This window comes from Xyrauchen texanus, chromosome 33 (genome assembly GCF_025860055.1).
Source record: "Xyrauchen texanus isolate HMW12.3.18 chromosome 33, RBS_HiC_50CHRs, whole genome shotgun sequence".
NCBI lineage: Eukaryota > Metazoa > Chordata > Actinopteri > Cypriniformes > Catostomidae > Xyrauchen > Xyrauchen texanus.
Window position 1 is genome coordinate 22,309,068 of NC_068308.1, and position 23,553 is coordinate 22,332,620.

The 23,553-nt window shown below is 38.2% G+C and overlaps 1 protein-coding gene across 4 annotated transcripts; it reads left to right on the forward strand.

Annotated features, from left to right (window-relative positions):
- Positions 1–1,099: 1,099 nt before the first annotated feature.
- On the forward strand, positions 1,100–23,553 carry LOC127626507 (junctional cadherin 5-associated protein-like). 4 transcript variants are annotated; one of them, XR_007968463.1, is made up of 6 exons: positions 1,100–1,234; positions 12,557–12,747; positions 14,880–15,350; positions 16,837–20,921; positions 21,897–22,032; positions 22,309–23,553. XR_007968463.1 is itself a non-coding variant. In XM_052102327.1 (5 exons), exons 3-5 carry the CDS (start codon positions 14,989–14,991, stop codon positions 21,929–21,931), a joined length of 4,482 nt encoding a protein of 1,493 aa, XP_051958287.1. In that variant the 5' UTR covers positions 1,100–1,234; positions 12,557–12,747; positions 14,880–14,988; the 3' UTR covers positions 21,932–23,553. The 4 variants fall into 4 exon arrangements, 3 of the variants coding, with proteins under 3 accessions (XP_051958287.1, XP_051958290.1, XP_051958288.1); XM_052102327.1 differs by having other exon boundaries at positions 21,897–23,553; XM_052102330.1 differs by lacking the exon at positions 12,557–12,747 and having other exon boundaries at positions 1,101–1,234; positions 21,897–23,553.

Consider the following 23,553-nt stretch of genomic DNA (forward strand, 5'->3'; position numbering starts at 1 on the left):
TCATTTTAATTTAATTGATTTTCACGAAATTTGAACAGAAATTCGATTTGTTTATTATTAAAGGCTCGTAACACGCTGATTAATAAAAGGGAAAAACATTATGGTCTAAATGATGCTTTGAAACGACATTAACTCATGCAGTGCGTCATGTCTACACACATGCATGGAAAAGAGGCAATGCGTGTGGTGCGGGACAGGGCAGAAATGATGCATGTTTGGTGCTAGAGAACCATATTCAAGATTACAGCACAGAAAGATCAGAGCTGTTGTCCACATCACTGTTGTTCTGTCGCGCTCTTCGCTAGAGACGATGAGAGAACGCAACTGTTGTCATGAAGTCTTGCGGTGCGGATGGAATCAATCCGGTGTCCGACGTAGCCTAATCGTTAGCAAGGCAGCTAGCATTAGCAAGTTCATCCAGTCTGACCCTACGTTACCACTGGCGTGTTGTGAGCAAAGCTGAGAGTGTTTTCAATTCATTCCTATGAAAGCCGAGCATCATGCTCGCAAGGTGGATCGTAGGATTGGCAGCGGTGTCCCCAAGCGCTGTGAGTGCCTTTTGAGCGGATTTCGTCCGCCCTAGTTGAAACGCAGCCTGAGAAAGCCGAACTGCTTGTGTTTTAGTGACACGCACATAAATATAGAAAATTCCTCAAAAGCTTATTTTCAATATTGTGGATTTTATTTATCGTGATAAATATCGATATCGTTTTATCGCCCAGCCCTACATACAATGAGCTGAAGAGCAGAGAGAGCAGCTGCAAAGTTGGAATGACTGTCCAAAACACACATCACTCTCCCCTCAGTGGAAACCATCCATTTTGAGCAACCTAATAGGGTATTTCCAGACATACACAGAGGTAGAGGTGTTATTAAATACTCCCTAGATATCACAAAAAAGTAATGAACTATAGATGTTAGTTGATATGTATATACCTTAATAGTTAATTAACGGTTGCAGTTGCAATAATCAAAGATCATATGCATGATGTCGAATAAGTGTGAAACGTTTGTGTAATAGTGGGATGGGTTGGGGTGTGTTTCGGTAAAAGTTTACCCACACGCTGGGAGGAACCATTCCCCTCGCCACCAGACCCACACAAGACACATTTTGAGCTCAATTTTCTCCCTCTCTTCTGCACAACCTCAGAAATGCTCAGCATAGACCGGATTCAACGCTCTACACGAGGAACTAATCATGCTGCCGTGGGACCTCAAAAAGAGCACATCTCAGGTACGTGTTGAAAAACATTACATTTTACTGAAATATATCAACATAAATCTACAAACGGGCTCATTTGTTTGGCTTTAGAACCAGCAGATTTTAACGCCGTTTCAGCTGCTGACGTTAGTAACATTGACCCGTTGAATACAGGCGGGGAACGAAGCGTCATATATGGGTAAACATGCGAGATAACTGTCTCCATAATCACATTTAGCTCACGAATCAATCGTCCCGGATGTCCTGACATCTATCACGGAATAATTGGCCACTACCATCGGACTGAGATTTTGGTCTGATATGAATTGCACGACACGAAGCTAATGTGTTGCTTTTTCCGTTGTGGAAAAGAAAAATCCTCCAGAAGTCAGACAGCTTGCCGCTTCTCCATAAATTCTGTGCTTAGGGGTCGGGCGCAGTGCGCAAGATGCGTGTGCTACATACGCGAGGTAAAGGGTGAACTGAGCAGATTTTATAGTGCAGTGAATCGTTTATCCGTCACATAACATACAATTACAACTTTAATGTCAAGTTATGTGTTGACGTGATGCCGATGTACTATTTAAAAAGTGCTTAAAGCCACAGCTAAACCCTCTTAGAACGTAGCCTTTCTTTAAAAAATATTGTAAACAATATTTAGCCTTTCGAAAGCCACCGGTGGGTTTGTATGTTTCTGGCTTTCCACGCGCGCGACTTACGTAGCCTACTGTATTTTGCTGTCGCGTGCAATCAAAATTTCTAAAGCAAAAATATGTTTAAATATGAATGGACATCAGGCAGCTTCTATTGGCGTGTCCGCATTTGTCGTTCAACTGTCCGGAAAAAAAAACACAGCCTCCTGTTGTGTTGACACTGGCTGGTTAGTTTAACAACTTCAAAGGGCAAGTGTCTCACGTGCAAGAGGAAGCGACCTGTGTGTCAAACTCGCGGGATGCTAACAGGGAGGTGCGAGGTCAACAAATTTGCGCCGGATGGCCACTCAACTCAATTGGGAATCTACTGTACTGTTCAAAAGGGAGGTTGCGTTTAGTGGTCCGTTAACCATTTTTGACCTTGACTTGTGTAGATGGCTGGAGAGCAAAGGAGTCCAATAAAGTGTGGTTTAGAATGAGCCCTTATGTGAAATGATGTTTTGTGATCAGGGTGAAACTATGTATCGCATTTCTCAAGCATAACATGCAATTCACTGCCAAGGTTGATGGCTGTTACATACTAAATAAGCATGTCTGTCTGTCCTCATGTGGCTCACAGATCTTTGTTAGGAAAAGAAAATAAATTTTGTGGCAAGAGAAATTGTTTTCAAAGACCCAAAAAAAGGGTGCACTGGTTATATACAGCTATAGACTTTAAAGCTGTTGGAGAAAGGTGAGGAAACAAAACAAATGGTCTCTAATAGGAAATTGTGAATAGGTCAAACTGAGGTCAAACGGATCATATGAGAATACTGAAGTGGAATGAGAGTCAAATTTCCCAATATGAATGATTGTCTGATCGGCCAGGCTGTAAATCAGTTAATAATTAGATATTTTGAGATCATTGCCATCAGCCTGCTTGGCAGATTAACATAAATGATTACTCTTCCTTGATTGCTCTTCCTGGTGTTCTTCGGCTTGCAAGCCTGGCCCATTTTTTCCTTCAAACATAACAATTGTCATTATGGCCAAACAGTTACATTTTGGTTTCGTCAGACCAGAGGACATTTCTCCAAAAGTAAGATCTTTGTCCCCGTGTGCACTTGCAAACTGTTGTCGCGCTTTTTTATGGTGGTTTTGGAGCATTAGTTTTCATGTTATGTTGATATAGGACTCGTTTTACTGTGGATATAGATACTTGTCTACCTGTATCCTCCAGCATCTTCACAAGGTCTTTTGCTGTTGTTCTGGGATTGATTTGCACTTTTCGCACCAAACTACATTCATCTCTTTGTGATATGTTGGCTGCGTGGTCCCATGGTGCTTATAATTGCATACTATTGTTTGTACTGATGAATGTGGTACCTTTAGGCATTTGGAATTTGCTCCCAAGGATTAACCAGACTTGTGGAGGTTTTGGCTGATATCTTTTGATTTTCCCATGATGTCAAGTAAAGAGGCACTAAGTTTGAAGGTAGGCCTTAAAATACATCCACAGGCACACCTCCAATTTAGTACACCTCCTATCAGAAGCTAATTGTCTAAAAACTTGATATAATATTCTGGAATTTTCCAAGCTTCTTAAAGGCACAGTTAACTTAGTGTATGTTAACTTCTGACCCACTGGAATTGTGATATAGTCAATTAAAAGTGAAACAATCTGTCTGTAAACAATTGTTGGTAAAAATTACTCATGTCCTGCACAAAGTAGATGCCCTAAACAACTTGCCAAAACTACTGTATAGTTTGCTAATATGAAATCTGTGGAGTGGTTAAAAATTGTGTTTTAATGACTTCATCCCAAGTGTGAGTAAACTTCTGACTTGAAATGTGTATATCTATCTATCTATCTATCTATCTATCTATCTATCTATCTATCTATCTATCTATCTATCTATCTATCTATCTATCTATATATATATTATATATATATATATATATATATATATATATATATATTAGTGCTCTCAGTTGATTGCACATTTTTAAAGTGATTAATCTCATCGTGTTTCATAGTTAATCAGGATTAAACATAGATTTTGAAATTGCAGAAATATGGATTTTACTATACTTCTTTTCCTGTCAAATGCAGTGATCATTATTTACTGCATTTATTACTTCTTAGGGAAGAAAACAAAACAATATGTAACAATATAATGCTTTACTAACATTTTCCAAACAAAGCCTTCCACAGTATAAAGATAGAAATGCATTAAAAGCACACCAATTCAAGAAACTTTAAAGTTTCCCAAAATCTAATTGGGAGTTTGACTTATTGAAAGAACTAGTCTCCCCATTGGTGGCATATTCATTGCAATGGGCATTAAATCTCTTATACTCTCATCCTTTACAATATGAATCTGCCGATCGATTGTGGCTGTCCACTTTATTACAGCAATTGTGAAACCGTGTTCATGATTCACATCAGGGCATCAGCGTCAAGTGCCGCTTTGAACTCCACATGAAAAGTGCTTGTAGAAAAAACATTCTGCATTGTGGTGATAGTTAAGGATTGGCGTGCTTCTGTGGTAATTAAAATGTGTCTTACATAGACTGAAATATACTTGATTTCTGTCACAATTTCCATCTGGGCTTGTTTTGTACAACAAGTAGCATTAAGGGCTCAGTCCCCCATTACTTCATCACTGAAGAGCGCTGAATCACAGAGCATCACTTATCTAGTAGTACGTGGAGAAAAAGCTCTAGTCTGTTTCCTGGAAATGTGGAAATGTGCTGATACTGCTGGTGTACACATGCAGTTGGTCACAAAGTTAATTTTTAATGAATTAAGTGGTGAGGGCTGTTCATTGCTGATGACATTGTTTTTATCAAGTATCTAAAAACAGTACAGTGAATGAGAATAGTTTTATTAGATACAGTCATTTCAGTGGAGTTTCAATGGGACTTTTTACAGTAGGATATTTATAGTGTAGTTTCTTTAGTAGACATACATGGGGGCGCAAGTCCTCCACAATAGAGATGAACAAACAGAGTTGCCTCATTTAGAAAACATCTGGCTTAGAAAATGTTTTCTCAAAGTCTCCTCCTTGTTTGTAGTGTTTGGTATATTCATTTGACAGGTTCCCATTCGGATCAGGAATGTAATCTAATTTATTTCACAAAAAATATTTGTTTATGGCTCATTCATTGTAACAAAACATAAAAGCCAGTGTAAATTTTGCCTACAGAGTATGAGAAGAAATGAAATGTAGAAAAGGAACAAGAAGATTTGTGGAATTTATACACCCGTAGTTTCGTTTCCAGTCCTCTAATTTGATTAGACAAGAGTGCCGATATTTTTTTAAAACAGCACTGGGACATTTCACTGATTGGACCACTCCGCTTGTCTATGTTCCATACAAGCTTTCACTGTCTGTCAGTGACAAAAATATATAGAATAACTGGTCAAAATAATTCTGAAATGTAAGTTACTCAATATTAATTTGCAACCTTGTTGTGCACAGTTGAATAACAGCAATGTATAGCCTATATTCCATACATAAACACCCATGCCCATGTGATATTGCTTAAAGGGATAGTTTGCCCAAAAATGAATATTCTGTCATCATCTACACTCCCAGATGCTGTTCCAAACCTGTAACTTTCTGTTCTCCATGGAAAACAATAGGATATCGCTATTGACTTTCATTGTATGGAAAAACGATGCAAAGAAAGTGAATGGCTAGCATTCTGTCTAACAACTCCTTTTTTGATCCAAAGACAAAATAAATTCCTACTGGTTTGGAACAACTTCCAGATGAATAAATGATGACAGATAAATAAATATTTTTATATTTTAGGCTAACTATCCCTTTATATATCTTTATAAAACTTTGCCTCAAAACTACAATGTATCACAACTATAAGCTTGATAAATTACTAAACGACTTGACCTAATGACAATAGTTTGACTACGTTGTAAGGGTTGATAGATGTTTGTGTGCAATAAAATGTTAAAAACATGCTTTCGCCCCACAAATTCCTTATATATTGCATAGTAAAGAAAGATGGTGGGCCAACAGTTCAACTGCTTTTAGATCAGAAGTATTTCGGTTGTGATAAACATTTCACAAGCAAAATGCAACCATCTGTGGATGAAACAGTGCAGTGAAATAGTGGCCTAATGGTAATTAAAAGAGATGCAGGGGATAGTATTGGTATATAGGCCTTGCGTATGATGAAGTCATACATTAGAGGCCTTAAACTCATATGGAAAACAGATGGACTGCTGCACTTTCCTATACTGTATGCTCCTGTATGGATTCCTCCGGTCAAATGCATTAGCCCGAGGTGATTAAGCTCAGGGGAGGGATAGGAACTGATAAGGATCACTGGTCAGCATTTTCCCTCTGATGAAAACAGCAACCTGCTTTAATGTCCTGTTTAATGTATGAAGGGTACGGGCAGAAGTAGCACTATGTAGTACCTTGGCTATTAAATTTTATGTTTCGTCACTATTTATTTTTTAATACTAAATTTAACATGAACTAGGAAAAACTTATTTTTTTATTTCATTAGCTGCACATTTTGAAAGCTGCTGGATGTTTGTACTTTCACTGATAGTCTTTGATCACCAAGGTTTCTTTTCCTGTCTGTCCTCTTTAATGCAAAAGTGCTGTTTGTTGAAATGATAAGCTTTCTTTCCCTTCATTTGAGGTCATATTCCTTTGCAGGATAAGAGAGTAATTAGCAGAATGCTTATGTGTGTAAGTCCTTTGATCAGAGTGTTTTTAACTGATAAACTTTGTCGCTGTCAACTCTTGGTAAGCCAAGTCTCTTTGTAATAATTATGTACAACCATGCTGGTTATCTTAAAAATGGCCTGTTGTGAATAAGTTATATTCATCAATGTTAAGCCCTCAAATAAGTCAGACTGTTTGGTTGTTGCTTTTTATAGGCTCACATTAGTTGATGTTAACCATGATGAAATCCTTGAACCTGCTGTAAAGCCTAACCCATTGCTTTTCCTCTCAGATATATTGTTATAATATCCTATTGTTGGAACAGATTTTTAAGGATCTTGGTCAAGGCCTTTTCGGCTTCCTTTCATAAACAAGAAGATTGTGTGTACAAATCATGAATGCCATAGGCTTGTATAATAATACATTGTATACTGTATAAATTATACTGTATAAATTGATATGTTCCATTGGCCAATCGTGTCTTACCATTCTGGATTGGTTTAAATGACTACATTTCTATCTCATGCACAGTGCTGCAGTTGACCTTGAAAGTACATTTTAAGCATTGATATACATACACTACTGGTCAAAAGTTTTGAAACATTTGACTGAAATGTGTTACTCATGATCTTAAAAATCTTTTGATCTGAAGGTGTTTGCTTAAATGTTTGAAATTTGTTTTGTAGACAAAAATATATTTGTGCCACCATATTATTTCATTATAAAACTAAAATGTAATAAATGAAAACAAGTTTTTGAAATTGATGACTCAGACAAAATAATAAAGAAAAGAAGCCAATAATTGCCCAACATAGATGGGAACTCAAGAAGTTGGTTGAGAAAATGTCAAGAGTACATGTCTGCAAATTCTAGGCAAAGGGTGACTATTTTGAAGATGCTAAAATATATCACAGTTTTGATTTATTTGGGATTTTGTTTAGTCACAACATCATTCCCATAGTTGCATTTATGTTATTCCATAGTTTTGATGACTTTACTATCTAAAATGTAAAAAAAAAAAAAAAAAAATTATAATAAAGGATGAGTAAGTGTTTCAAAACTTTTGACCGGTAGTGTACAACCGCCACAACTTCAAATTTAATCTCTTTAGGATAGAGATGGTATATAGATCAAGATGCCCCGGTGCTAAAGATGCTAAAGTTTATTGTTTAATAAGCTCAGTAATATTTGTTAAATTATGAAATGATTGAGGATTGTGTGTAATGAAAAATAAATGATATCTAGGTTTGTGGAACACATGGTGAACTGTGAATTGTAGGGTTGCTACTGTAGTTAGATCACAGCATGGAAAAACATTACTTCCTGCTTTGATGATGCTCTGGTGCTGCTGCCAATTGAATTACCAGACTCTGAAAGCATTTCTTTAGTGGCGCCAGCGACACCGTACTTGTAGTCTATTGTTCGAAACCCCGCTTTTCAAAGAAAGCAAAATGGTCATCTCCATGGCCACAGCTCAAACAAAACAATGGTATCTTTAGGAGCTAGCTTAAGTTTATTCCAGAAAAGATGCAGATTAGACCTACTTGTAAAAAGAGAGGCATTGGTAATTAAACTGTTAATACAACTATAACACAATCTTTAAAAAACAACTTACAACTGTTGCCTACTTCTTCAAATACCACTTAATTCATCTAGAAGCATAAAGGGACTTACTATTAATTTATTTAGAGGAAAAAAAATCTACTCTTCCTTCCTCCTTTTACACTTCTGCTCTAGATTTTCTGTTGCTCGAGTTTACTCTTGAAATTCAGTTTTACAGTACTGTTAATATTGTTGGTTACTGTATAATAAATTGCATGTGTTTTTCCTCATCTGCAAGTTTCTGTTGATAAAAGCATCTTTTACTGTAAATAATTAAATGTAAATGTAAACTATGAGGCTTAGTCACAAACATGGGTATTAACATGTCAGTTAATTTTCTTGTGATTTCAGAGCACATGGTAAAAATGGCATTAAGTTAGCATGTATTTTCAAACATGTAGTTTGTTAAGCAGAGAAGGGAGGCCACTGAAACATATCCAACAGCCTACATGAGGCCTTAAAGCTGTGTAATGCATTGTACAGAATTGTACAAATAATCACTGTTTTCAAACAGATTACAGAAAATACACCCCATCTTCCATTGGTTGTACAAGCAGATAGTCCTGTTGTGTCTGGTTGGATGGGCAACTCAAACAGACAGAGTAATGTTTCAGTAGCACTACATAGCCACATTGCTTACACTTTTAGGTCAAATCAACTAACAAATGGCTTTCTTATAGTTGACTTTACATAGTAAGCAGGGATACGAGGAAGACATATTAAACATAGACAAAATCAGTTTGGGTCCCAAGCATGATTGCTGTGTGCAGTTTCCTTTTCCCATTTTGATTTGTAACTAGTAGCACCTAATAAACATGCAACAAACTAAAATTCTAGAGAAAACAGTTTTCCTAAATATTGATGGCAACATGGACAGCGGGACTATGTTGTGACATTTTTAATAATACCATGTTATAGATTGTTATTGTATTGTTATTACATGTTATTTTTTCAAATCAAAATTGTTTATCATGTGTCCAGGAGTGTTGGTTATTCATGTTTTTGAGACGTTACAGACATTACATCAAAAATTGCATAAATAATTATTATTCAAAGTAATGTCCAGCATCATCCAATCACTGCCAACCATTTTAAAATATAATTATACATTATAAATTCTGAATCTATGTACTGATAACCATTATCCCATGTCTGCCAAACACGTTGAGTGGTCCAAACATCATCTGCAGACTGAAACTGAAATTTTAATAAGAAGTTTGTATTGAATGCACTTAGCTGAATAGAGAGCTATAGGATGCTCCCTTGCTCTCAAATGAATGACTTAACTTCGAGTGTACTGTCTGTCTGCACTGGTCCAACCTGATCTCATGAAAATGTGGACATAATTTAGGAGTTGGCTATTTCATATGGTCTTGCATAGTGTTATTCGCATAAACTCGTATGACTTCATCACAAGCAAATTCCCAGATGTCTAATGCTGAAGTAAACGCGAGTTCCGTGCACGAGGCGTTAAGGACAATACTTATTAATATTATGCCCTTACCCAAACCCCTTATCTAAACTTAACCAATCAGTAGTGTGTGTAAACATGATAGGAAGCTGTTGTGTGTGACAGAAGCAAGTAGTTGTCACATATTAGAAGGAAACTATGTCCAGCGACGTCATTAGCTGTAGTGAAAGTCGTAGGAATTCAAACGAGTGCAGTTGCACGATATCATACAGAGTCGTACTTATCCGGATGATTCCACCGTGAGAGTGTGTTGACTAGTTTGAAATGCACCTTATTTTCATCCTAACTGCATAAAAAGCCTCCTAAGCAACATTTTTCATTTTGAGATCAGTCAGTTTAAATTCATTGAAATTATGCATTATGTATATCAAAGACAAAATACAACATCCACGCATGTGTACCCGGGGTCGCACAAGGTTAAGACAGATATATTAAAAGGTGGAACAGGGATAATGGGCAGATTCAGTAGAGTTACCAGTACATTATACTTGTTTAGAACCCAACTGAAGTAAAATTCAGTTGAAGGACTATAACTCTGCCAAGGCTTAGAGTTATGAGTGAGACAATGGAGATATTCAAGGCAGCCTGATATCCAGCTTGGTTAAGCATTTTCCTTCTGTTTTGGCTTCATCTCTTTCCTCTTAGTATCAGTGTTTGACTGTCAGGCTTATTTAACCCCTCTTACTTTGCCACTGGCTTTCCCATGAAGCATGCATATCCTCAGGAAGTAGAGGTCAACTGCGTTGATTTCACAGTTTTTACGATGACGACACTGTTGTCCAAATGTGAACATTCTCTTAAGGGACAGTGTAGGAGTTACATGGAATGGACAGAACATTAACTGGGTGTGACTCTGAAATAACTTTTATTGGTCAGTGAGAGCAGTGTGTTGTTTGTTGAACATACAGTATTTTTTGTTACCCATAGACACTCCGCTTACAATCTTATTTACATTCAACATGAAGTGAATAAGATGATTTACATGTCATAGTACAATGGCTGTGGTTTCTGGCTTAATTCTGTCTGTCATTACTGGCATGTATATGTGGCACTTATTAGGTGATTTTTGAGGAGCCATTAGTCATGAGGCAATTTATCATTATATGTTGTTAACTCAATACAGTTGTTCTTTCACTTTCTGTAGTGTTTCTGACATTTTCAGGTTTATCAACATGAAATAAAAATTCACCATTATTTTCTCAACATACGTCCCTGGTCTTCATTGGTGCTTATTATCAGGGGGCATCATGCACCTATTTTATTTTTAGGTGGCACCAATGGCAGTCCAGGCTCACTTGATACCTCGAAGAGATAAAACATAGAAAAAAATCTATTTATTTCAGTATAAGATGTGTTAGTCATATGAATTTCAAGCAACGTGAAAGTGGGTTGATGGTAAATGGTCTGCACTTATATAGCGCCGTTTTAGTCTTAGTGTTCACTTTTACAGCCAACAACAGAACACTTGTGACGCTTACGAAGCTGAGACATCATTCTTCTTACTCTTCTTCAGCACGGAAAAAAATGGCGGGCTGGAGGATCTATGATAATAGGGTGGAGTCCGTCACCAGTCGTGGGCGAGGCCTGCTCTAAGGTGACGTCACTTTAGAGCAGAAACGAATACCATTCATTTTAACACACTGTTTTTGATTAATAGAAATATAAGAAAGAGGAGTAGGTGGACTTTTAAAATCTTTGGGTGGTTGTGTACACACACTGCAGACTCAAATTTATGTACAAACACCATGTAAAAGTGAATTTTGCATAATAGGTCCCCTTTAAATAATGCACTCATGCAGTGCACGTTAGCACACCTAAATGAACTCAGAGCACATCTGTTACTCAGGGCACCAAATACTGTAGATATATTTTGTGTGTATGGCGCACAGAACCACTCTGAAACCAGTTGTGTAATGCAATGATCCAGTTTACATGTCTTTAAGAAAGCACTACAGACAAAACAGCCGTGCACATAGGCGCAGCACAGCGGGCAGCTTGTTGAGACTATTTATTTATTTAATTTATTCTTAGCCCTTTTTGGGTTTGAAATGGTTTGAAAAACGCACTGGGTCATTTCGCAATTAAAATTTTATTTGTGTTACTAGTTCAGCCCTAGTACCAAGTCTCCGTACTTGCTCTGCAGCAGCATAGGATATCTTGACCGGCAAGTAATATGTCATACCATCATTAACATGCAACATTTTTCAGAGAGTTGTCATGAATGAACTACAATAATCATTCAACTTAATTATGAAAATGTATTTAGTTTTTTTGGCATTCAAAATCCACTTGGCTCAAAAAATCTGAAGGGCATGTGCCACCTCAGTTTAAATGGGCATGACCTTTCTGCATGTGATTCCTAATTGTCTTTGCAATTGTTTTTTATCAAAATCCCCTTTTGAATAACTTTCCTTTTCAAGTAATGTCTCAAATTCCTCTTAATTATTCAACCCCTCCTCTCCAACCACCTAGCTTCATTCTGGTAAATAATGGTCACTTTTCAAGATCCAATCAATTCCCAATGGATAAAAATAAAATATGCCCTACATTTTTTCCTTAACTCTTAAATGCTGCAAATAGCATTATAATAGTAAGTGGCCACTGTAGTACGTGTTTGTGTTGGGTGGTGGGAGAATGTTCGGGGCGAGGGGTTCAATTTATATAATCAATTCCGTATTTTATGTTGTGTTTATCTGTCTTGTGATGGAATCAATAAAAAATGTTAATAACAAAAAAAAAAGTTGCAAAAGGCATTTCATGTTGACTTTAATCTTGGCATACACCTTAATCAGAATGTATCCAAAATACCTTAAATTTTAGAAAACACACACACACACACACACACACACACACATTATCTAATGTTGGGTGAAAATGTACTGCTTTTATTAGTGTTTCTCTCTCTCTGTCTTTTCTTTCACAAACACACACAACATATCTCACTTAGTCTAAGAATACAGATTTGACACCAAACTGTCATGGCGGAAGCTCTGGACTCTGCAGGCCTGCTGGTGAGTGGGGGTGTGAAGGCGGGTCAGATCTAAAAATGTGTGATTCCTTTATGAGGGAAGGCAGTGCTGGCTCCACAGACATACCTTAAAGTCGATAGAGGAAGCGAGTTCAGTGGTCTCCTCTGAGGTAAGAGGCTCACTGTCTTTAAAAGGTTTTATCTTCATGTTTAGCTGCAAATAATGGAATTAACAGGAAATGAATGGATAAAAGTTTATCATCATCATTTAAAATCATCAGTGTTTATTGTTGGAAAAGGGAATCAAAGTATCTGAGTGGAATCAAATGATTCACTGTTATTGTAAAGTTTAGGCTAAAATCAGCCTCATGACATCACTAATCTGCTTGTGATTTGGTTTATTTTTAGCCTTTGACATGTGTTGGCCATAAAAGCAGGCCATTAATAAAAAAAGAAAAGTAGTTTATCTCATGGATCACCAATTTTATGAATTTTACTCATGCTCTGTAGCAGGCAGTTTGTCATTGCTAAAACCTCTGCTGTGTTATTACCAGACAGACAGTTCTTTGCCATTTAACGTCTCAATGGACCATGTCTAGGAGTCTTAGCTTTTGAATGTTGTTGCGTTTGCTATGGGACTCACAAATGTGTGCGTATAGCGAAGCCAAAATACTAGGTCCACACATGTGTATGCGGGGTCACACAAGGTTAAAGTAGCCATGTGTAAATATAATATGCATACCTAATCAGATAGCAATCCAATCACTAAAAGGTATGAAGTGTAAATACCCCTTGTATTTTATTCACAAAAAGATTGTCCTTTAGCTTGTTTTTGGAAGATACAGGCAGCAGGCAGGAGTGAGAGAACATTCAGGTGTTGTGGAACTCTAAGCTTCCATTTGGACTTCACCCTCAGCAGATCAAGAAAATAACAATAATCCTTCTAATGGTGGGAGATTGTAGACAGTGTTGTTTTCCCTCAATATCTCTCTCTCTCTCTCTCTCTCTCTCTCGCTCGCTCTCTGAGTGTGTATTTGTGTTCAGGGCATGTTAGGCAGCCTCTTGTTCCGCAGTCTTGCTTAGACCTTCTTTTGTACCATTTCTGCCTTTTCAAGGCAAGTTTTGTTTTGGATGCCTTGTCTTGTCCATACCAGTTTGCCAAAAACTCTTAATCTGTTGAATGTTCACATATAAAGCTGATTTCATGAGATTAGGTTTCATCATTCTCCAAATTAGAATTGTTTTAATATGGATTTTGGTTCAGGTAGCACAGGGGTGGAGACCCAATTCATACTATACACACATTCATTTTAATACTTAACTTTGTTTACTTAGCTATAGCTTAGCTATCTAAATGAGGACATGCCGTAGACTTACAGTATATTGTTTTTATATTAAGGTAATTACAGTATAATGGCAATAGACCAACCTTAAACTACACTCTAATCCTGCCATTAATAGAAACTTTTAGCACTTTTAGAAAATCATCGGGTTATTCTCTTATTTAGATGTTAAACAGGCATGTGCACAACACATTGGATAAGATGGTAAAGAACACAGGTAAAGGAGTTCACATGCAACTCAAAATTCAGGGTAATGGGCAACAATCTATTTGTACTGATTTATTTTTGCTTAAACCATTTTTGACCCCCAAAAAGGAAACCCATTAAAGGTGTTTACATTCCTTTACATGTTGTAGATTTATTACGCATAAACAGTTTAAGATTATGCATATAAACTTGCTCACTCTTTACTCGATGAAACAATTTTCTAATTAACAACATCTGCAAAGTTGTTTCAGATTTAACTCACTTCTTGGGACCAATATGGCTAAATTATCACAGATTAAAATATTAAGACAAACCTTTTTGTTCAGGATTGCATTTTCAATCGAGATTTGTAATTGTCATCTGATTACCAAAAAACTCTTATTAAACTATCTATAACTACCATTTGTTCACTGAAGTCACATTTGGGGCTCGAGATTTTGTTAACATTACACACCTAGGAAGTTTTTGGCAGTGAGATAGTCAGTGATCTAGATAGATTTTCCATTCTGGATAGAGAAAAGAGGAAAGTTGGTTAAAGGGGGGTAGATGGGGGAAGAGAAGACTGGGTCAGTAGACAGACAAAAAGCCATATTAATTGCATCTCTTGTGGTAAGATAGGGCAGTTTTGTTTTGGCTGACCCTCTGATTTGGGGGCTATCATTTTATGATAAACATACTGAGAGAGAATCATTTTAACTTCACCTATTTCTCTATATCCCCCCACTGCTGTTCCATTTTCTCGTTACTCACAGTGATGGCTTCTCCTGTGCAGCTGTTCATGATCTTGCCTCATCTGGACTAGGACTGAAATTAATTTGACACACCACACACAAACACCAACAAACGCTACACGGCTTAGCCATGTACAGTGTGGAAGACCTTCTCATCTCTCATGGATACAAAGTCACACAAAAAAACAGCAACAACGTCCCTGTGTCACACTCTTCCCCCCACACCGCAGCAACCTATGAGAAATGTCTGCCGACACGAAGCGACAGTCGGTGTGAAATCGGTGAGAAGCGGAAAGGACACAGCGACGTGAATGGCTATGAGGGGGACCGTGTTTACAGCAGTGCTGGCGGAGGAGGTATCAGACAGACTTCTGCCAGGGGATTCCCCTGTGACACCGAGAACCAGGTCAGGAAGCAGAGAACACAAGACGTGGACAACGGTAACCTAGGAGATGGACGTTTGCCAGAAGACAGCCTGACAACAAACAGTTGGTGAGTTGTGCTGATTTGTTGTTTTTGATGTCCTCTTCCTGCATTACCTCTCTCTCTGTCCCACACACACAATCTTTTATTTCCCCTTTCATCCATTTGATCTGAGCTTTAAGCTGTCATGCATGACGAAGAGTGTTATGTAAAGGAAGGAGCTATCAAGGGCTTACTCTTCACAACAGGACAAGATCACAATTTTCTCTTTTTTTGTTTATTCCTCCCCCTCCCCTTTCCTTCTCTCGTTCTCTCTCTCTCTTTCATCTTGATCTCTTCTAAAATCTCTGTACTTCCAATACTTTCATGTTTCTGTTTCCTACTCTCACTTGACTGCCTGCTCCCTTTCCTTCCATATGCCCCCTCTCCCAGTAGCCAATGAACTCATTAACTGTTTAGAAAATTTTGCAGTGCAGTTTTTATCTTATCTCATGTCACTCGGGACCACAGTGCCATAATCAGTACTGTTGTGGGAAAGCCGCAGCACCCCCTATTGAGCATGCTCTGTTTTGCAGGCAGAGTCAGCAGTAAACTACATGTCCCATGAGCCCTTTGTCAGAGCAATATTCCATCCCTTCTAACAATCTCTTATATAACACCATTATTAATAAAACATAATGAATATAAATGTGCATATCTGCATTCTGCCAGCCCTATAGTCACAGAGCAGCTTCAGAGATTTGTTTTGAATAAGATTACTTTATTTTTATTAATTGTATATAGACAGACTAGTGATTGATTGATTGATTGATTTATTGATTACTTAGGGAACTATTTAAGGTTTGAAATTTTTATTGCAAATTTAATTAACATAATTAGTTATATGCTTTCAAGCTATAGTGCCTCTTTGCACTTTCAAGTAATTGCATGTCACATGTTTTGAGACTCAGCAGTTCAAATAAAAGAAGCAGCTCCACCACTGTGACTGTTACTGCAGATTATCCTTCCATGAGTGCAGGTCAGGATTGTTTAACATGCAGATCATATGCTCTGTGCTGCCAAGATATTAGATGAGAGAATAAGATCTTCAGTGCTGACTCAACTGTTTGCTCCAAATTACAGCTAGTCATGTTAATTCCTACTTTAGAGAAAAGGCTCATTTATCTTGGCTTGCTTGCACTATTAATGTCTCCCAATCTATGATGCCCCAGGAGGTCTCCTGCTTGCTGGCCACACTGACAACATGAAGCAAACTCCTCCCTTGGTTAAGTGTCAGTGGGATGTTGCTATGCTGCCTGCATAGTGGGATTTGAACATGAATGTGTTATCGAATTAATTGGTTGTGAGACAATTTCTTCTTGTCATGCCTAAAGTTTTAAAATCAGGACATTTTCTAATTACAATTTCTTACATTTGTCATTACTATCAAGAAATGAATAATTGTTAAAAAACTAAAAAAACATCCTACAATCTGAAGTCCTACTGACACCCATGTGTGGCTAATGAAATATAAAACTTGACATCTACTTATTTACTTCCATCTGTGTGTCTGCAGGTTTTATGATAGTAACAGAGGAATACACTCTCAGCCTAGATCTGAGCATGATGTGTCCTACTGGCGAAGAAGAGGTCAGGACTTCAGTGTGCTTCTGGATTATGCTGACTTCAGGGACCCACGTGGAAGTGCAGGAGGGCTTCCCAACAAGCCAGAAGGCATGCAACGGAGACCAGAATCTGCCTTGAGCACAGAGGAACATAACCATGAGAAACAGCGCAGGGCTGAGAGCGCACGTGCCAGGGAGAGAGAGATGGCTCTACACCAGTGGAGAATTGCAGCTGAGAGGAAGTACCAGAGTTTGGGAACAGAGGAGTGGCGTCCTGTGACCAGTATGAGCCGTCAGCCATCTGAAAATGAAGTGGGACAGGAGCAACGCAGGCCACGAACTGCAGAAGGTGCTGTTCCACCTAGAACAAAAACCAAGTCCCAGTCACTGCCCAGAATGGCCCTACAATCAGAAAGCCTCCAGTACTTCAACATACCAACTGCTGTGCAGGATTCTTATGGAAGCTATAGATTGAACGGCCACCATACGCGAGACTCTCATGGAAGGCATCTTGATGGAGAGCACAGGTTGACTGACCGATCGGGTGCACAGTCTGCTCCACCATCAAAACCCAGATTCAGTCGACCACTCAGACCACCATCTTATGAAGCGCATCAGCAGATGCGTGGGAGCATAGAGATGCTCGTGGGGGAACTTGCCCCTCGTGCTAGAGACAGGACTCCTCTGCCCTTGTCAAGGCATGAATATTTTGTGCAAGAACTTGGAGGCTCTGGTGCAGAGCCCCCTGGGTATAACCCTCCCCCTTCCTACAGGAGGCAGCCTTTAGTTAAGGGAGGGCACAGAACTTATCCCATTTCAATGGGTAACCACCAGTATAGATGCGATCCATATTTTCAAGGCTCTGCCATGACAGAGGTGCATGAATGGTTTATCAGGCAAACAGGAATGGCTTGGCCAGACCATTACAGAGATGGAAGAAAAAGTATGCCCTGCAGGAGACAGGCATATCCAGGCTACAGTGAAGAACGAATAGGTAATGTTCAGTACATTCCCTTTGACGACCCCCGCGTCAGGCACATTTCAGGAGCTGAAATGGATGGGAACACGCTGACTGATGCAGACAAAATCCGAAACATCAGAAATGAGATTCCGGTCAGCCTCATATCTGAGAAGTCCAATGACAGTGCCTTTTCTGTGACAGAGAAACCCTTTGACCGCACTGAACCAATTAAAAGCAATATTAGTGACTCTATTAATGAGGACAGTATGCACAAGGAAGTTCTGAAGGAGACAGAACGTTTCCACACAACATCTGACCAAAACTGCAATAGGCACCCATCTGACCACGGTAATACAATTGCTCTTCAGATGACAACGCAACAGAATTCCAATTCAAACCAGGATTTCATTGAGACGGTAACGCAAGTGAAGAAATTTGAGGCGAAAACTTTGGCTGAGAATAAGAAAAACTCTAAGAAGAAACTGAAAGAGACAATGTTTTGCCTGGTATCTGTCCCTATTAATATGCAAGCAAACAAGGGTGTCTCTGACCCAAATAACAATGAAAAAGTGGCTTCTCCAATGGTGATATCTGTAGAAAACCCAGTGGTACATTCTGAAAACCAAAGCCTTTCTAAGCCCCTAGTAAGCAAGGAGACACAAATACAGTCCAGCAGCTCCTTATCCAATAGAAGTTCCCCTTTGAAGACAGAGATTGTAGATGCTAAATCACTGAATGCAAGTCAAGACAATGAAATGTTCTATGTAGGATCCTGGCCTGGAGATCAATACAGGAACCAGGAAACTCAGACAGGCTCTCAAGAAGTCTTTAGAAACACCCATCCTCAGAGAGCACTTATGCAGACAAAAAGTGACAGTCCCTTCCCTAAAACAACCACAGAAAATGAAGATGAAACCGACTGCAGTGCCAACTATGGATATTCCATGGTCGGTCAAAAGGATCTCAACCCTTCCAGCAACAGTGCATTTTCCAGAACTTGCAGCAATTTAAGTATAATGAGCCCCACTCTTGCCCAGTCAGCCTCAACTCTACCATCTCCAGACTGTCAGCCTTTGCCTAGAAGGACTACATCAAAACCTCAAACAGATGGCCAAGAAGTTTTTGGGCAGTTCTTATTAAAGCCAGTGAACAGACGCAAATGGGATGCCATTGGGGAGCTTGAGTCTTTCAATAAGGAGATTCAGGATCAGACAGGCAAATGTCCAAAAGTTGATCAGAACATAGAGGAGCTGGATGACGCAATGAACAATATTCTAGAACTGAGCAACACTAGCAAAGAGTTTAACAACAGAAGACAGGAACCTGTGCCACTTCACTTGAAAAAGGAAACGGACATGCAGTCAAATATAGTGCAGGTCACAGACATGCATCTTAGACAAAATAACTTAAATATAATCACAGATTCAGGAAACAGAGGCAGAATAAAGGAACATCCAGAATACAAAGGAATACAAATTTCCCAGGCAAAGTTAAACCTGGACACCCAAACACAAGAGGCACCTGTGGCCAAATCCAACAATTATTTAAACTTTGAGGTTCTGGGGTACACCGATCCAGGGGCATATAGGCAGGATATCCCAGTGCCAAAGGAGTGCTTGCTTAGGGATGTTGGTTTAACAGTGTATACTGCCATTCCAGACACTGTGACCTCTGGATCACCCACATGCTTAAGTCCAGAGTCCCCTATGTTAACCAGCCCTTCAGATAATTCAGAGATGTGTGAGACCTTACAGATTACATTATCAGACAGTAGTGGAGATATGAGCAGGCACAGCCCTGAGTTTGCTGAATGTACTCAAAGCTTGACCAACAATAATTCCTTCAATTCCAAAGCCCTCAACTTGAAGGAATCAGGGAGAGAAAGCACCTCACATATCCATGTGCTCAAGAGTCTCCATTGTAGGTTTAAAGCAAATTATGAGGATGATGATGACTATTTTTATTCAGATTATCTGATATGGAGTAATGAGAAGACATTGGCAGATGAACACCTAGAGACACTTTTGAGTCAAGAGAAGGCCAACAGCATGCCGACTGAAGACCTTAGTAACCTGTACCAAGTCCAGTATGCTAAAGGCATCCCTGAGAATGAATCCATTGAACAAAGGGCTGCCAGGATACTTGGCATTGCTGTACCAGTTGAAGCTTTGGTTGTCGATCAGTGTGATGGTAAAGAGAATGGTAAAGAAAGAAATTCGGAAACCACAGATGGTTCATCCTTTATGACGCAGACCAAAGAGATGAGCTCAAACAAGGAGACACAGAATGTCAGTAGAGAGTCTGAGGAAGTGCCAGATGTGTCCATGGAAAGTTATGGAGATGTGACAGAACAGACAGAGATAAGCGTTGAGGAGGATCCAGAGTCTAGAGAAGATTTACCTAGAGCAGAGAAACACAGCCACAGAGTCTCTTCTGTATTGGAGCTCCCAGAGTTTCCTCCAAGTAACTTGTGTTTGTCGCTTCCACTGGCAGAGGATGGGGAATTGGCTTTAAGTGTTGCTGGGGGAGACAGGAAGGAGAGAGTCATTGCTGAGGTAACAGAAGCAACACTGGACAATTTCCAGGCATATTCCCCATCTCCTCTGCCCCCTTCACCCACAAATGATCAAGCATTTCTGGAGTATAGTGCCTATACAAAGGAAGAAAACTCTCAGTCATTAGAAAGAACTGTGACCAGGATTGCCTTGGCCAAAGAGACAGAGGGAAAATGGTGCTCAGAAGAAGATCGAGAAGAAGAACTGACAGAATCCGCTCAAGAGAACAAAATACTGGAGGAAAAGGACCAATACATTGAGAATGTGGTGGAAGAAAAAGAGACCAATGACATAGCCAGTTATACACAACATGACGATGAAGTAAAGGTTCAGGAGGAAGAGAAAGTGTCAGCAGATGAGCTAATACAAGAGCAATCAAGACAGCAATTGAAGTCTATGGCACTTCCAATCCCACAGCCCCGCAGTGGTAAGGTAGCAAAGAGAGAGATCACTCTGCCACAAGGATTCATGGATAATACAATGTCTACAATAGAGGATGATGATAATCTGTCTATGTCAGGTCAGCACATGATTCTTTTACCTAAAACAGCTAAGAACAATAGCAAGTAAAATCAGAAGCCCTATACACTATTTTGGTGTATAATTTAACAATTTAAAGCAACCACAGTTAACACTTTTGCTCATCACGGGTTGAAACATTTAGTGTAGTGCTTCAGAAGGATATGCAAATGTTGTCATAGTTGGTAACATAGAATGCTACTACTGTACTTTTTTTTACTACTTATTATTAAAGGGAAAAGATAATACATAATCAGGCATATAAGGTATTGGATTTAACATTCAAACTGGGTAGACTTTTTTCTTTTTTTAAATACCAGTTCCAGTTACATTTATTTATATATTTTATGTATTTATTGTTAGCTTTATGAATGAGTAGATACATCTTAGCTTCATATCTGTGTTTCTTAATAGTTAATTTAAATTTAAAACATAAATGTATTAAGTTCAGTTGACAATTAGCCAGCCTACCTATACCTTAGTTTGAAATTGCTGAACAAATGTAAACTGTCTGCTTTCAGTATTAGGGTTTTGTTGTATGTTCTATATGTATTGTGTAAAGTACCTTGTATGTAGTGCCCTGAGAGAAGTCACCTTCATGATTATAAGGTCTTGCTTGGCAATCAAGTTACGTTTGGCCAGTGGAAATAGTAATTCTTTTTCCCATTACATAGCTTTATCATTATGAGCTGCCAGGCCACAGTAATAAGCCATAATCCTCTGTAATGTGTTTTGTTCACCACAAGAGGGAAGCGTGGTCTGATTTATTATTCTCATTACCATCACAAATCAGCCAGATATAGACCTAAACAGTCCTTGCAGACTCATTTTCTGTTTAATAAAGTAAAACAAATGTTGTTTGATTTGTCAATAAGGTTAGAGATCTGTTTTTCTAGTAGACATATTATAGTTATATATCCATCTTCTCCATTGGTTCTGTGTCAGAATCTTTAATGTATCTTGTGTTTGTCCTCAGATGCATATGACCCCAGTCGTGTGGAGAGAGTATGAAATTAAACACTGTAAGAGCAAACCCTGTAACTTTACTGGAAAACTCATCGTAAACATAACTGGAGATGACATAGACTACATTCACAGAAGTTCATAAGCAGGTGGATGGACTTCATGCCACTCATTAAGACTAATTTGAACTTTTATGAGCTGTTCATGACTAGGCAGGCTAACTTGTCTATCAATCGGATATGAATGTATATTGTATATCAAGTAAATGTCACAAGTAGCTTCAAATCAATCTATGACTAACACATTTTCTAAAGTTATTCTGCACCAGCAAATGATGGAGTTCTGTTGAACACAGAACACAGTGTCATTGTGCCATTAAGAAACAATGACAAGAAAGACACTAAAGCACTTATCATTTTCTGCAGTATTACCAATGAGAGAAAGAAGAGAGGCCTTGATGTATCAAAGCAATGAACTGGACTGATGAGGTAGCAGCTGGATCAGTTACATAACACTGTGCTTTAAATCACAGAGCTAACTATTTTTTTAAGAAGAATTAGAAGGAAAGTGTGCATTATACAGTGTGTTTTACAGTTGGGAGAATCCATTTGTGTCAAATGTGTTAAAGTTGCAATACAACATAATTATATATACATGTCATTTTTTTTTTTAAAGAAAATTATGGCATAGGCAACTTTTACACAGTACACATTTTACCCAAATTAGGCAGCTAAGAAGAAAGCTGAACAGAGACAAAGATTAAAGGATATTTTGTGTGAAATATTGGTCTCCGGCTAATTTAATCTTAACTGCAGTGAATTATTTAGTCATTTTCAGTAGTTAATGCTCAAAGTGTTTTATATCACATATTCAGTTTGAGCTTTTCAGAGTAGAAGTCTGAGAATGCATTATCTCACCACAAAATGCAATCAAAAAAGAAAAAATTATATTTATTTTTATCAAACTATCAACAAACTGTACATATAAAAATATATTCAAAGAAGTATTTTCTATTTTACCTTGTGAATTTGTTTGCTTGCTTACAATCATTATTAATATAACATATCTTAAAATGTTTGATGTGTCTAATATCCTGTATAACTCTCGCATTGAATTAGTTTTTTATCGTGGTGTGCGGCGTGCCTTTTGTTGCACAAATGTCAGAAAGTATTATGTTTTGTATTTATGCATTTTATTTCAAATAATGTATGAAGCAATCTACATTATTCTTAAAAAGTCCATCTCAGTTCTGAAAGCTCACTGATATAGTATACTTTTGTTATTGTTTGGTTTCTTTTTATATAAAATTGAGATCAAAATATTTCCATCACATTGTTTTCTAACTCCAGTCCAAAGTGGACAAAAATAAATCCAAGTAAACACTGAGTAACTAGCACATCCAAAGACTGGAAATAGTGGGCTCGGCCAAAAAGTTCATAAAAGTAATTGCTTCTATTTGCTCAGAACATGATTATAATTTTTTTGTACAAATGCCATAATGTTGCTGCAGCATGTTAATATTGCCATTTGCCATAGGCATAATAAAACTAAATAAATTCATACATAGATACAGGCCATAAATATTTTACATTATGTGTGTGTGTGTGTGTGTGTGTGTGTGTGTGTGTGTGTATGTGTGTGTGAGTGAGTGTGTATAATAGTAATAACAA